The sequence below is a fragment of the Scyliorhinus torazame genome, chromosome 3 (assembly GCF_047496885.1).
Source record: "Scyliorhinus torazame isolate Kashiwa2021f chromosome 3, sScyTor2.1, whole genome shotgun sequence".
NCBI lineage: Eukaryota > Metazoa > Chordata > Chondrichthyes > Carcharhiniformes > Scyliorhinidae > Scyliorhinus > Scyliorhinus torazame.
The window spans coordinates 109281082-109294599 of NC_092709.1; the positions used below are offsets into that span (position 1 = coordinate 109281082).

General features: G+C 42.2%; 1 protein-coding gene across 1 annotated transcript; it reads right to left on the bottom strand.

Annotated features, from left to right (window-relative positions):
- Positions 1-3096: 3096 nt before the first annotated feature.
- Positions 3097-6944, bottom strand: pou4f2 (POU class 4 homeobox 2). The gene is made up of 2 exons (XM_072496102.1): positions 6375-6944; positions 3097-6097 (listed from the first exon to the last, which is right to left on the bottom strand). The coding sequence occupies exons 1-2, from the start codon at positions 6558-6560 to the stop codon at positions 5144-5146; spliced, it is 1140 nt and encodes a 379-aa protein (XP_072352203.1). The 5' UTR covers positions 6561-6944; the 3' UTR covers positions 3097-5143.
- Positions 6945-13518: the final 6574 nt, after the last annotated feature.

Genomic DNA, 13518 nt, shown 5'->3' on the forward strand with positions numbered 1-13518 from the left:
AGATTCTTCTCCGGGTCCTTGTTACAGTGGTTAATTTGACACAAACGCCTCTCTCTCTTGGTGATTCTTATAATGATCTGATTAATCTGTAATATTTTACTGGCACCATTGCTACATTCAGACTTGTCCTTTCAGACGTCTTTAGAACAGTAATTACTAAGTACTACCAGCTCATTGTTAAAGCGCAGGTTACTTCTACTTACCTCGCCAAACATAAGCACAAGGCACGATATAATAATTACAATCAAATGTAAATTAAGAAACCAGTAACCGGAGAGAGTAGTTGTCAAAATATGTCAAAATAGTTGGTGGCATAAATAAGTTATACTATTTAACTTCGAACTTAATAATCAGAACTTCAGAAATCCTCCGTCCATTTAGTCCAGGGGTTTGTCTTGGAGGAAACCTGTATAAAGCCTCAGAAGGTCGAGTACATATATGCGGCTATATGCAGTATTAGGAAGTCAAATAATAAGAAAAGTGGATCACCTATAGAAGGCATTATGAAAGATATCTTCCTAAAACCGTAAGGTTCAAAATGAATAAGGTTTCCACGATGGCAAAATGTATTTGTAATTACTATTAACAGTTCAGAATCTCGAGGTACCCTCTAAAGAGAGCTAGACTCAGAAATAGTGATAACGTGAGCTGGTCACTGTTGTTTAGTATTTCCCGATATGTGTGATGTGCGATATTTATGATCCCCTATGGTAATTGACGGGATCTGTAATCTCTTCAGTAATTAATCGTGGAAGGATAACTGCAATTACGATTCATATTCCTTAACTAGGCAACTTTACAGCTTTGAGTAAACGTGTTTGTCTCCGGGCAAATGTCCAGTTGCATGGTCTGCTTCATACTAACAGCTGTCACTTGTTAGATCTGCGTGGATTTCGTGCTTGAATCATTACATTTCGCTGATAATCACGTCTAGGTCTCTTAATGAAAGCCAGCAAATGATGTAGTTTTACATTCAATATGTTTTTCACCTCCTTTCAAACTCAGATAGTTCAAATCAGATAGTCTTTAAAGATTAACTGAAGTGCATGTTTGTATTTTGCTTCGTCCTTATCAACATTTATGAGACCGGAGGAGGGATGACAACATCATATCAGTCACGAGATGAACGGCGAGTTTACGTGGAGATGGACGATTAAAAATGATCGTTCGCCACCCATGCTCCAATACTTTCAAAGCATATGAAATAATGGAATAAGCAGAGGAAACCCGAGTTCGTAAAACTGAAATTGATAAAGATCTGTTAAAGTTGGACGATTGTTTGCTAACTCTGCCGTAAGCTTTCCCCAAACAGGACAAAACATTGACCTCATAAAACGTGATCAGTGTGTGTTTGTATTTATGGCTGGCCTCGCATCAATCAACAAATGCAGCAATATGCAGAAGGCATAACAAGGGAAACGTGAGCCGAATACACAAGTCCAAAACCGGTCGGGAGGAATGGTAAGTGGTAATGCAAAATAAATGAGTCATCGTTTGTTTAGGGATTATGAAATGACTTGTACCTGTTTGCGTTTATATATCACCTTGTATGGCTATAGCTGTAAGACCAGGTTGGGTTCGGACGGAACGTGTATCAGTGCGAATATTAGCATATTTGAGCAATGCAGTGTAAATGGCCGATGAAACAGCCCAAACTAACAAATGAGAGCATACCACATTGCTACTGGCTTTAATGTTAACAACCTTGCGTTTCGTTACAAACAGATTTGCTTAATAAAAACAACGAAGGAATCTGCTGTAAAATTGTGTGTTGAAATAAGGAAGATCTATTTTTGACAGGTTTTGGAGGCACATTCCATTTGAAATAATATTGACTTTGGGGACCCGCCTCCGTGAACTCGCTCGCTGTCCTTCAGAATAATTATGTTGTTCAGTGAGCAACTTTTTTGTTGCCTTCAGATACAACTATAAGTTAACATAATGTATTTAGACTTGAATGATTAGCGGGTTCAGTATTTCTACTAATTCTATGCAAATAATAATACATTTACAGGTGCTAATAGAGTCTTGTGATGCAGATATAGGGAATTATGCACTCTGATGTGGTTTACCGTTTAATTAGTCTACAGGGGGAAAGGATACATAAAGTAACTCTGAACTGAAGGCACTAATCCTATTATTATTAGCTATCATTTCGACATGAATACTGTAGTAACTGCTGTATTTCTATAAAAGACCAATGTGGGTATTCCAATGATTTCCAACGATAGTGAACATCCAGTTTCATCAAGGCTCCAGTTACCCACTGGATAATTCTGAATGGAGTTTGATCCTCAAAACTGGAAGACCATTTGGTTTCTACTGGGGTGTGTGTTTATTAGAAATATGTTGTACGTTGAGTTAAAACCACAACGGCTTTTCATAGCTGACTCTAGGTGGCATTAATTCCCCAGTCCCCAGTATTTTGCTGTTAACAACCAGCCATTTTCTAAAAATTCCAATCGTACACTCACCCACACGCGTTAGATTTTTTTAGGTGTTGTTTTATCATTAAAGCATTCCTCTCTTGGACAACTGATCCGTTGCAAAACAGGTTATGTGGACGTTGTGAAAGAGGCCCGCTTGCCGGCAGTCTGAGAGCGTCGAGCTTTGACATCTGGCAGCCTGGAGCTCCTGGGACAGACACTACTCTCCACAGACTCTCTGATTGGAGTCTAATAGAATATTTGCAATCTCTCCGAGGTACCTTTTACCCCTCACTGGCAATCCAGGCGTGAACTGCCAAAGCATTAACAACAGGATCATGTCTCTATAACTACTAAGCAAAGACGCTTTAGTTTGTGGGTTAAAATAACTTGTATCAGATAATGCACGTGCATTTGTGGAGCACGTTTTACTTGTTATTTTCACAATACAAATACGCGTCCGTTAGTCAAAGCAAAAGTTTAGTTGGTGCCTTGAACCGCCACTTTACACATCATAAAATATAATATTCATGTGGAACGGGCAATATCGAATTAAATCACATTCAGGGTTTGCTGCAAAGGTTTTAACCTTTTCTATTATGCCACTTATTCAGCAATAAAAATCACAATAAAGTCAATAGATCACTTTTTTATTTTAAAGACTGTGCGGAACCTTACATGTAAAGTAAAAGGTACAGTGATTTTTTTTTTAAATCTATGAAAACTGCATATTATTTTAAAAATACAGTTAGGAGCCTATGGGTTTTATTTCAAAAACACGATGTTTACTTCATGCTAAGAAATCAAAAGTCAATTTATTTATTTTACTGGTAAAACTACCTACATCCAAAATGATAGTGAAACAAATACTCAGGAACACGTCTGCGATGAAAACATACAACATATTTTACTAAAATGACTCAACTTCGAAAGAATAGTCAAAGGAATTGCTTAATGAAATAAGTCATTTTAATAACCGGAATGTCAATAACTTAACATTAAATTACACCAATAAATGAAATGGAAAAACCTCTATAGAGCAAACAAAGAAACAAAATGTTTAAAACGCCATACGCCATACAGAAATCGTGCGCTCGTCACGTAAAAATGTTTCTGCTATAACAGCAACACATCAAAATTTGTAAGAATATATCTATATGTGCATCAAGTCCATCGAATGTTATTTACAATATACATGTACCTCTATTTAATATTTATTTTAAAAAGATAGGCCAGTACCAAACACCAAGGTATTTCAGCAGTGCATCAATCGCCCATGGTCATTAAAATGTGCAGTTTTATTTTAACTTCTATAAACGCACCTCTACAACCTCTTCCCTCCAGTAAACAAAACAATATGCATGAATTAAAAATAAACCCCATTCAGAATCAAAACAGACCCCACGACGGTTACATCTATGTTGCATTTTTAATGATCGATCGACAAAGATTAGTTACTTTGATCAAATCTTTACAGCCAAGACTTGATCCTTTTTTTGTGCGTTGTCACAGAAATGCAAGAGGGAATCCCCAGGAACAAAAAACTCGACGAAATAAATAATGCTTTAAATTTTATACAAATATATACAGGATGAATCCTTTTTATTTGCCTTCTTTGGGGGGGGGGGGGGGGTGTGACACGTTTTCAACCAAAAATCATGGAATGGCGTTTCAGCGTGAATTTTCATTATTCTTTATTACCGGTATGTCCTTAAGATACACGGACACTTCTTATTTTCCAATCGATTTTTCTTACACTCTATCAACCAACATACTGTATTAAACATTAAATAATTAAATAATCCCTTTATTTACCCTGCTGTTATCACAACTTGAATTAAACAGGCGGAATTAATTCAAGTGTACACGAAATTAACTTTGTAGACGGTCTGAATGAATAATTCAGGTTTAGGTTGTTTGGCACTAATCTAATAATAGCTTTCAGACACAGGGTGAGATTTCCTGGCTGCTCACAACAGCCATCTCCGTGCATGGCGGAGAGCATTTTTGTTGAGTGGGAAAGGGGTTTCAGAGTGATATTTAAAGAGAAATTTGGGGGCCATCGTCCGCAATGATACAGTAGGAGGCTGAGGAGTGCTGAGCACAGAGATATAATTTCCCAATAAAATTGTGACAAGATTGTAGGTTTCCTATGATGATGGAATAGCTCTGTGGGAAAAAAGAGCATTTGTGCAATCCCTAAACAATCGATTGCACGAGATCCTCCATCAAATGCAAAGGGGAACAGTACTGCAGCTTAACCACTCAGATTGGTCTTCCCCCGGTTCGTTTCAAGGCGCAGAGTGAACGTGGGTGTAGAAAAGGTGATAGTTGGAAGAATAAAAGAACGAACGCAATCCAAAACATGAAGCTCAAATCAATGTAACAGCAATTCTGCAAACACTGTCATTTCAGCTCAGTGGGTCCTCATTCAGTTTTGTTTTTGTAAACGGTGTTAGTTACGATTAAAAAAGAAATTGTTTCATTTGTTCGCATCTGCAAACTGCAATTCTCAGTTTACACCCATTCACAATCGGGCTTCGACTTGTCCTGTTTCGGTGGCAGTGGGTGGCATTAAGAAAGAAAGAAAATTATCTTACTTGTTCACGGCCCAGGGCAAGGTCCTTGTAGATTCAGGAAGTCCAGTTGAACTATTTATCAGGTAGGGGAGAAAGTTCCAGTCTGTGTCTCTCGCTCTTTTGCCCCATGAAGTCAGACTAGTGACCTGCAGAGTATTTCATCCGTTTCTGTTTCTGCCTCTGGTTACAAAACCAGACTCTGACCACGTTCTTTTTGAGGTCCAGCTTCTCGGCGATGGCGGCGATCTTCTCGGAGGATGGCCGGGGCTGGATGGCGAAGTAAGCTTCCAGGGACCTCTTCTCCGGGGCGGCGATGGACGTGCGCTTCCTCTTCTTGTCCGCGCCGTTGAAGAGCTCGGGTTTGCTGAGCTTCTCCCGGTGGGACTTCTCGGCTTCTTCCAGCCAGGCTTGCAGGATGGGCTTGAGGGCGATCATGTTGTTGTGGGACAAGGTGAGCGACTCGAACCTGCAGATGGTGCTCTGGCTGAGCGAACCCACCCCGGGGATCTTCAGGTTGGCCAGGGCCGAGCCCACGTCCGCCTGGGTCACCCCCAGCTTGATCCTCCTCTGCTTGAAGCGCTCGGCGAAAGCCTCCAGGTCGCGGGGGTCGGCGTCCACCTCGCCCATGCAGCCCAGGCCCGGGTGCGAGGCGGCCAGGCCGTGGCCGTGAGCTGCCATGCTCATGGCCTGGTGCATGTGGTTGATGGCCGCCATGTGAGGGGGGCCGGGGGGCGGCGGCGGAGACACCACGCTGCCATCCGGAGCCGTGATGGTGGGCAACCCCAGGCCGGGGGAGATGTGCTCCAGCAGCTCGCCCTCCAGGTTCTGGTGAGGCTGGTGCGGGTGCTGGTGGTGCGGGTGATGGTGGTGGTGGTGATGGTGGTGATGGTGATGGGGGGGAGGGTGATGGGGGGGAGGGTGAGTGATGGGCCCCGAGGACGAGCTCGAGCTGCACGGGATGCTGTTCATGTTGTGGTAGGTGGCGTCCGGCTTGAACGGCTGGTTCTTGCTGCTCTGAGCTCCAATCTCCACAGCCGCCAGCGCCTCCGCTCGGCCCACCAAACTTTCATCCAGCCCGCCGAATATATTGCTCTGCAATTGCAAATAGAATGCAGACATTCCTGTCAGCAGGGAATTCTCTTCACTCCAGGATTAAAACATTTCCAGAATGCTAAAAACACACACACACACACGCCACCCAGGTCATAAAAATTAATATGAAAGGCAAGGCAGTTTGAATACATAAGTTGAAAGTATCCGAGGTGTTGGGTGATTTGCTGTACAGACATGAAAAAAACATCAAGCAGACAGAGAGGGAGAGGGGGGCTGTCGGACTGTGCCTTTAAGCGGTGATTATGCAGATACATACCGGTGCTGTTGGCAGGCACACGCGGCACATCGTCTCGGAGCCGCCGCTGTTGCTGGTCGGTGTGGAGGACGAGTTGGAGGGAGGCGAGGCGTGCAGGCTGGAGTACTTGGGCTCGGCCAGGCTGGAGGAGGGGGGCGGCGGCATGCCGAACGCCTGCTTCCCGTTCAGCGGCATCATCATCATCATCTTGCGGCGGCTCGCTGGGCGCGGGGCGCTCGCGGGGGGACCGGGGACGAGGTTCGCGCCGCCGCCGTCGCTGCTGCTGCCACCCGGCTGGCGCGCGGCGCCTGTTTGGAATGTGGCGCGGAGGTGAGCGAGTCTCGCGCCGCTGGCCCTGCTGCTGCACACCTTGCTTGAGCAGGTAGCTCGTGGAAAGACATGAAGGGACTTTTCCTGGTTGCTATGTGTGTGTGCGCGCGTGTCTGTGTGTATCTGTGTGTGTGTGTGTGTGTATATGTCAGTGTGCGCGTGGTGCCCTGTGCCGATGCTGAGCGCCTATTGGTCCGCTCGCCGCCTCGGCTGCACTGGGGGCTCAAGTGGCGGGAAGGCGCTCGCGCTCCAGCCTGTCGCGGCTTTCCCCACCTGGTGGGAACCAGAAAAGAAACAAACCCCCTCAGAGCCTGCACTCGGGAGAACCTCTCTCCATTAGCATTGCCCCTCCGGAATGACACGCATGCGGGAGGATGCTCTCCCTCCCTCCTCGCACAATTAGCCGCACGCGCACGATAGTTAGCAGCCCCTAAATAAAGCTTGATGATTGCCCCACACCAATTCTGTTTTCCCTGCAGAATTACCGATCTATTGATACCGTCAGTGGATTATCAGCTCGTAGATGTTCATCGCAAGTAACATCAGCCGCTGCATTCATGTTTTGTTTTATTTTTTGGCAAGCACACGACATGATGTTGCTTTGGTTTTATGTACCTGTGGTGCAGGGACTTCAATGATATCTTTCAATATTGTTGAATTTCCAATTTATGGCAACGGAATGGACTCTAAAATATTTTTAAATAAGGGAAATAGCATATATTTTTATATATATAATGTTTAATATTTAAATGCTCAGAACTCCTAATATTGCAAAATATTTACCCAATGTTGCATCTATTTGCCGTATTGCCTGTTAAGCTGTTGAGGGTTTTGACTGTTTGTAACATTCCTCCATGCAATTTGAGTGGGAATCAAGAAATGATATTGCTCCACCACTCTTCTCAACGCACGACGAAACAAAATAAATCAAACTTAAAAGCCTTACTATCATTTAATTATCGAGCGAATTGCGCTTTCATTGGACCCGAAAAGAAGTGGAGCAACATCTCTAAGCAAATTATGACCTGGGCAGAGAGGAATTATTAGATTGAAATTTCATTTAGGCTCGAGAGACACAGGACTTCAATATGTAATCTGCTGTGCCTCATCTGATTTGTATGCGTAATTCCAGTTGACAAATTTATTAGTTTTCATAATAGTGAAAAAATTGAGAAGCAGCGGGCTAATATCTTGTTTCTATAAATTGTACATGTGTCATTCATAAATGCGGTCTACATGAAGTCTAATACTTATGGCAATTTGAAGTGGATATTCCCTCCCCTTTAGTATCTGATAAAGAACGGTGCAATGTAGAAGGTAGCTCTAGCAGAAGGTTATTAACACGAACGTAATACTATTTTTGATACCTCATCAGAGAGGTAATTAAACACTGGAATTATGTACTAATTAACGAGGATTGTCCAATTTGTTTAATCTATTATAAAATTTCAACAGGGTTGATTTATTCTTCTTTGGGACTGTTCACAGCGCCCTTCAGCATGCAATGCATCAGTTCCCAGGAACAGATGTTACATTAGATTTTTTAAGTGGCAGTAATTATACTGGCTAACTAGGACTGTTCTTGGAATCAAAGTTTAGGACTAAATGCTGATATCTTGATAGTACAGCATGGCAGAACATTACAGTGCCTTGAGTTGTTAAATTATAAATTGGTTTCTGTGTGTCCGAAATAATGTGCTGACAACATTTCTTCAGGATCTTTAATTATTGGAAGGAAACGATTTTCTGTATAAGATATATAATACCACTCACGAGAGTTACTCTAACTGTCTCTGAAAGTTGGGTCTTAATTAGTTTCTGTCTGTTGTTACTTAATTATGATATCTACTTTGCTTTTCATTTTTAGTAGACGATAAAAGACCAATATTTTTATATAGACAAGGTTCTTGCAGAATGGTCATTCCAGCTCATGTTTTATTTCAGCAGTCACTGTTCAGAATGTGATTTATAGGAGCAAAACTGTTCCCTACCCGCGCAAATGCTCCCTCCTGTACAAGATCAAGTTGCATACTTAGTTCAACGTTTAGATTCATAGAAGGTTGGCACTTGGAAAACTGTTAAATGAATTGAAACTTTGAAACGTTCATGCTGTATGAGTTCAGTCGATATAGCAGCAGAATTTCTTAAACAATCCTCTAAAGCCTGTTCATTTACAACTGGTAACCCCCAGGTACAAGAAGTTTATTCTTGTGAAAATGCAAAGTTAATGGGGCATGTAAATATACTTTAAGGTTACACCTGCTTAATAAAAATGGTAGAAAGCCGCTACAAAACAATTTCTCTTGTTATAGACACTAGGCTGAACTATCCAAGTGACTTAAATCGTTTGCGGACTAGGTAGGCTGTTGCATTTTAAACCTGAAATTAACGATTACAGTAAAATTTCATATAGGAATAAGCAAATCGAATCGAGCTGTCAGTTGTTATGAGTTAATGTCTCTCACTGCTCCATACACATCAATAACATGCAACTAGTGTATCTCGGGGTAACCGGGCTCTGGGATCTATATTTACACTCATTAAAGAGATGCAAACAATTCTTCAAATGAAAATGGGTGACAACAGCGTTGGTTGAAGTGATGATATGATGTGATCATGAGACTTAGTTCAATATTTTAACAGGATCTTGTATGTCGATGTTGACATGTGCAGTGTGTAAAAAAAATCCAAATGCATTAAACTGCTGCTTCAAAGAACTAGTTTGATTCAACAGGATCAATACAAATGCATTCTCTACATGTTTAGCAGTTTCAATCTCCTCATTGTAGTTTGTTAAGCCCACCCCCAGAGCAGCAGTTTAGACGTCAAAGAGAGGATCACTGGAGTAGAGAAAGGAAAGGGTAAAATAAACATCAACAAAAGTGGATGCTTTTTTTTGGACCCTAGCAGTTTGGGGAAATTGAACGCGAACACACGGAAAGTATTGGAGGGGGGGGGGGGGAGTAACAGCGAACAGAAAGAAACACGGAGAATGATAAGAAACAAAACCTAATGGAGAATTGGGGAGGAGATGGTCTTCTATCAGATTTAATGAGTGCAGAAAGTGGGAACGAGAATGAACACAGGGCAAAGTGAGGGGGGGGGGGGGGAGGACGTGTAGATTCGAGAGGTGAAAATAAAAGTGAGAGCGAAATGAAAAGCACACCCGTGTGAATGAGCATTTAAAAACAGACTGAAAGAGACAGCGAGGGGAGAGAGCGAAGAGAAGAAGGGATCTGGAGAGCAACTCAAGATGGCAAGTCAACCTCTTTATTTTATAATAGCTTCTGTCACCGTCCCTATATCTGGATGCACCGAGACGTTCTTAGATGTCCCAAAGCAATGGCAAACTGCTGGTAAAAGTGCAGTGCATTCACTATCATGCAACATGCCATCAGTCTTCACCCAGCTTTAGCACACAAATGGACTGCTTAACATTTGAGCAGCCTTTAGAATCAGGTCCATAGACACCAGGAGGGAAATCACTGTCTCCTCGCATAGACGCATGTTCTGATTTATGATAAAAGTTTAACGAAATCATTTATATTTCAGAGAGCCTAAATCGCTACATAAATATTTTATCTACGATGACATATATGTTAAAGGAAAATGTACCTTTCCCATCATCAAATTATACAGATAACATTGCTAAGGGGTTTGAAATCCACTAGATTAAATCTCTATAATAATAATGAAGGTAACATTCCAAAAACATTTGCTTTAGAATGCATAGATACTTATTTGCACAAAACATAAAACAAGGGACATAAATTGCATAAAACATTCAACACCGCATGCAAAATTTTGCACGAACGCAAAATTAATCTATTGCTTTAAGTTTAAGGCTAAATGCAAAAACAAAGTAGATTTTGAGTATTGCTGAAAAAAGTCATGTTGTCAAAACATTTGGTCTTGTACTCGCAGGAATACCAAATGTAAAGGGAACAACAACGTGTACTTCATGAGAAAATAGTGCTGATTGGTTGGCAAGTGGGCTCTGATTGGTAAAGGCATTTCCGAGGATAAATTGTTGTCTCTTTTACACTTGGTATTCTTGCGAATTGTCCCGATGAGTGCAAGACCAAAAGCTTCAACGACGTGTGTCTTTTTTCAACAATACTCAAGTTCCCTACTACCAAACGATTTAAGTAGATTTTTCCAAATGTCCATAAAAGTCGACCCTTTCAATGGAGCTGGGAATTCAGAAATGCTGTGCTCCATTGCCTGAAAATGGTACTATTATTAATAGTTGGTTGACCTTACATATGGTGAGGACTTGATATTGTGTTGTTTCCGTATGTTAATCTTTGCCTCTATCAGTTGAATAAAATGCAAATGCCAACTCCAATGTGCGGGATGCTTAGTTCCCGTGAGCTGAAATATGGTTTGGTCAAGTGAAGTCACGAATGACTGGCAAATGATGGGATGTGATTTCTTGATTCCTTCCCAGTAATTAAGTTTCGATTTGCAGCGTTTATTCTTCTGCCGAGAAGCAATTGTTGCAGTAAATTTGCAAACAGCCTCCATTGATTGCTCCTGGCGTTTAAGTTTTGATTCCGTGATAAGACTCCACATTTTATGGAAGAGCAAATAAAACTGCAGCATTAAAGCAGATTTCAAACCTCGCGGAATAGTTATCAGCTCATGTTCAATTACCAGTTGTAAAATCTACAGCACCCTCAATTTTAACGTTCAAATTTCTTCGTTGTACTTTTAATGGACTTTTCATTGGGCTGACAACAATACCAATGTCAGGAAACTCTGCTCTTCAACAGAACACATTGCGCCGGATTCTTGTACCTGACACCCAAGCTATCATCCTATGGTCAGTCACCTTTCTCTGTTACGAACAGTTCACCGATGTTAACTACCCCAACCCATCCCCAGCGACAGTCAAGTGCCACACCTAACCCTGAAAGCAGGCGATTTATTTAATCTTGGGAAGTGTAAAGGTGTTTAAATAAAACACACATGAAGTACTCTGAATTGTTGGATTCCGGTGCGATTGACATCTCGTGACGCAGGCGAAGCCTGAAGATGCAATCACCCACAGTTATTTTGCCGCTTTGACCTGAAGGCATCAGAATAACGTGTTAGTTTTTGCAGCCTTACTTCCCAGCGCACTCACCAATCTCTGCAAGATCACCCGAACTGGCGGATACAAGCATGGCCTTGGTTCGGTCCTGGGTGCAGGATGATTCTAGCCTGTTGCGGATCCGAGCTTGATCTTGTCTGGCTGGTCTGTTTGGGTCTTCTGGGCACTTTATCAATTCACACAAAACTGTTAATTTAAAGAATCCCACCTGTCCATCCTCGCAACATTAAATCATGGTGGGATGGAAGTCTTAGGAGTACAAGCAAGTATTTTTACTTTCCTCAGATTAATGCCAATCAGTAGCTTGACTTTTCACACGTCAATACAGATAGCGGATGCAGATTGGTATCTGTGGAATGGGGTCAGTCTAGACCCGAGTTACTCTTAACTGTGGCTCACACTCAGATCCAACGGTGAAAGAGCTCTGCTCAGATAGGTGGGCAGAGTTCCTAATCTTAAAGCTAATTTTTAGTACCAGTACTTAGGTCACTGGAATGCACGGATCTAGTTGCCACAATACAGGAAGGTTACAGAATATTTACTCAGATGCTGTCGGGCGGGAACGGAAAATGTTAGCTACGAGGCACGATTGGATAGGCAGGAGGCTGAGGAGAGATTTAATTGAGGTGTAAAAATTACGAGGGGCCTTAATAGATTGGGTAGGAAGGACTTTATTTCCATTGACAGGGAGGTCAATAACCAGAGGGCATGAATTTAATGTAATTGGTAGAAGGATTGGAGGAGGATTCAAAATATTTTTTTCACTCAGAGGATGGGGTCTGGAACTCATTGCCTGGATGAATAGTAGAGATAGAAATCACATTTCAAAATACATTGTCAATGCACTTGAAGTGTTATAACCTAGAGGGTTATGAATCAAGAATTGAAAAGTCTGGTGAGGTTTGGATATCTCTTTTCACAGACATGATGGAACAAATTTTTTGTCTTTATTCGCTCATGGGATGTGGGCGTCGCTGGCTGGACCAGCATTTGTTGCCCATCCCAGAGGGCATTTAAGAGTCAACCACATTGCAGTGGGTCTGGAGTCATATGTAGGCCAGACCAGGTAAGGGTGGCAGATTTTCTTCCCTATAGGGTTTTTACAAAAATCGACAAATAGCGATCTTTAAAATGACCAAAGCTTTTTAAGAGAATGGATACAAAGAGAATGTTTCCACTTGTGGGCAAGAGCAAAGCTAAAGGCCATCAATAGAAGATAGTCATCAAGACATAGAGTAAGGAATTCAGGCCAAACTTCTTTTACCAAAGAATATGAAACTGGTTACCATAGAGTGTAGGTGAAGAGAATAGTATTCATGCATTTAAGGGAAAGCTGGAGAAGCATAGAGTGGGGAACGAATGCAGGGTTATGATGATAGATAGTGAAGCACAAGTGTAGGCATGGACTGGTTGGGCCAACGGTGGGGGTGGCACAATGGCATAGTGGTTAGCACTGCTGCCTTACAGTGTCACGGACCTGGTTTCAATTCTGGCCTTGGGTGATTATCCACTTGGGTGTGGAGTTTGCACATTCTCCCTGTGTCTGCATGGGCTTCTTCTGGGTGCTCAGTTTCCTCCCATAATCCAAAGATGTGCAGGTTAGGTGGATTGGCCATGCTAAATTGCCCCTCAGGAACCAAATATGTGCAGGTTAAGTGGGACTATGGGGGTAGGGCGGGGGTGTGTGCCTAGGTAGGGTGCTCTTTCAGAGGGTCGGTACTCACTTGATGGGCCAAATGG

Bases quoted from the DNA above. Each gene is read 5' to 3' on its own strand.
- pou4f2 (XM_072496102.1), bottom strand. From the start codon at position 6,560: ATGATGATGATGATGCCGCTGAACGGGAAGCAGGCGTTCGGCATGCCG. The intron at 6,098-6,374 runs GTATGTATCTGC...TTGCAATTGCAG, and splicing joins TGTGCCTGCCAACAGCACCG to AGCAATATATTCGGCGGGCT.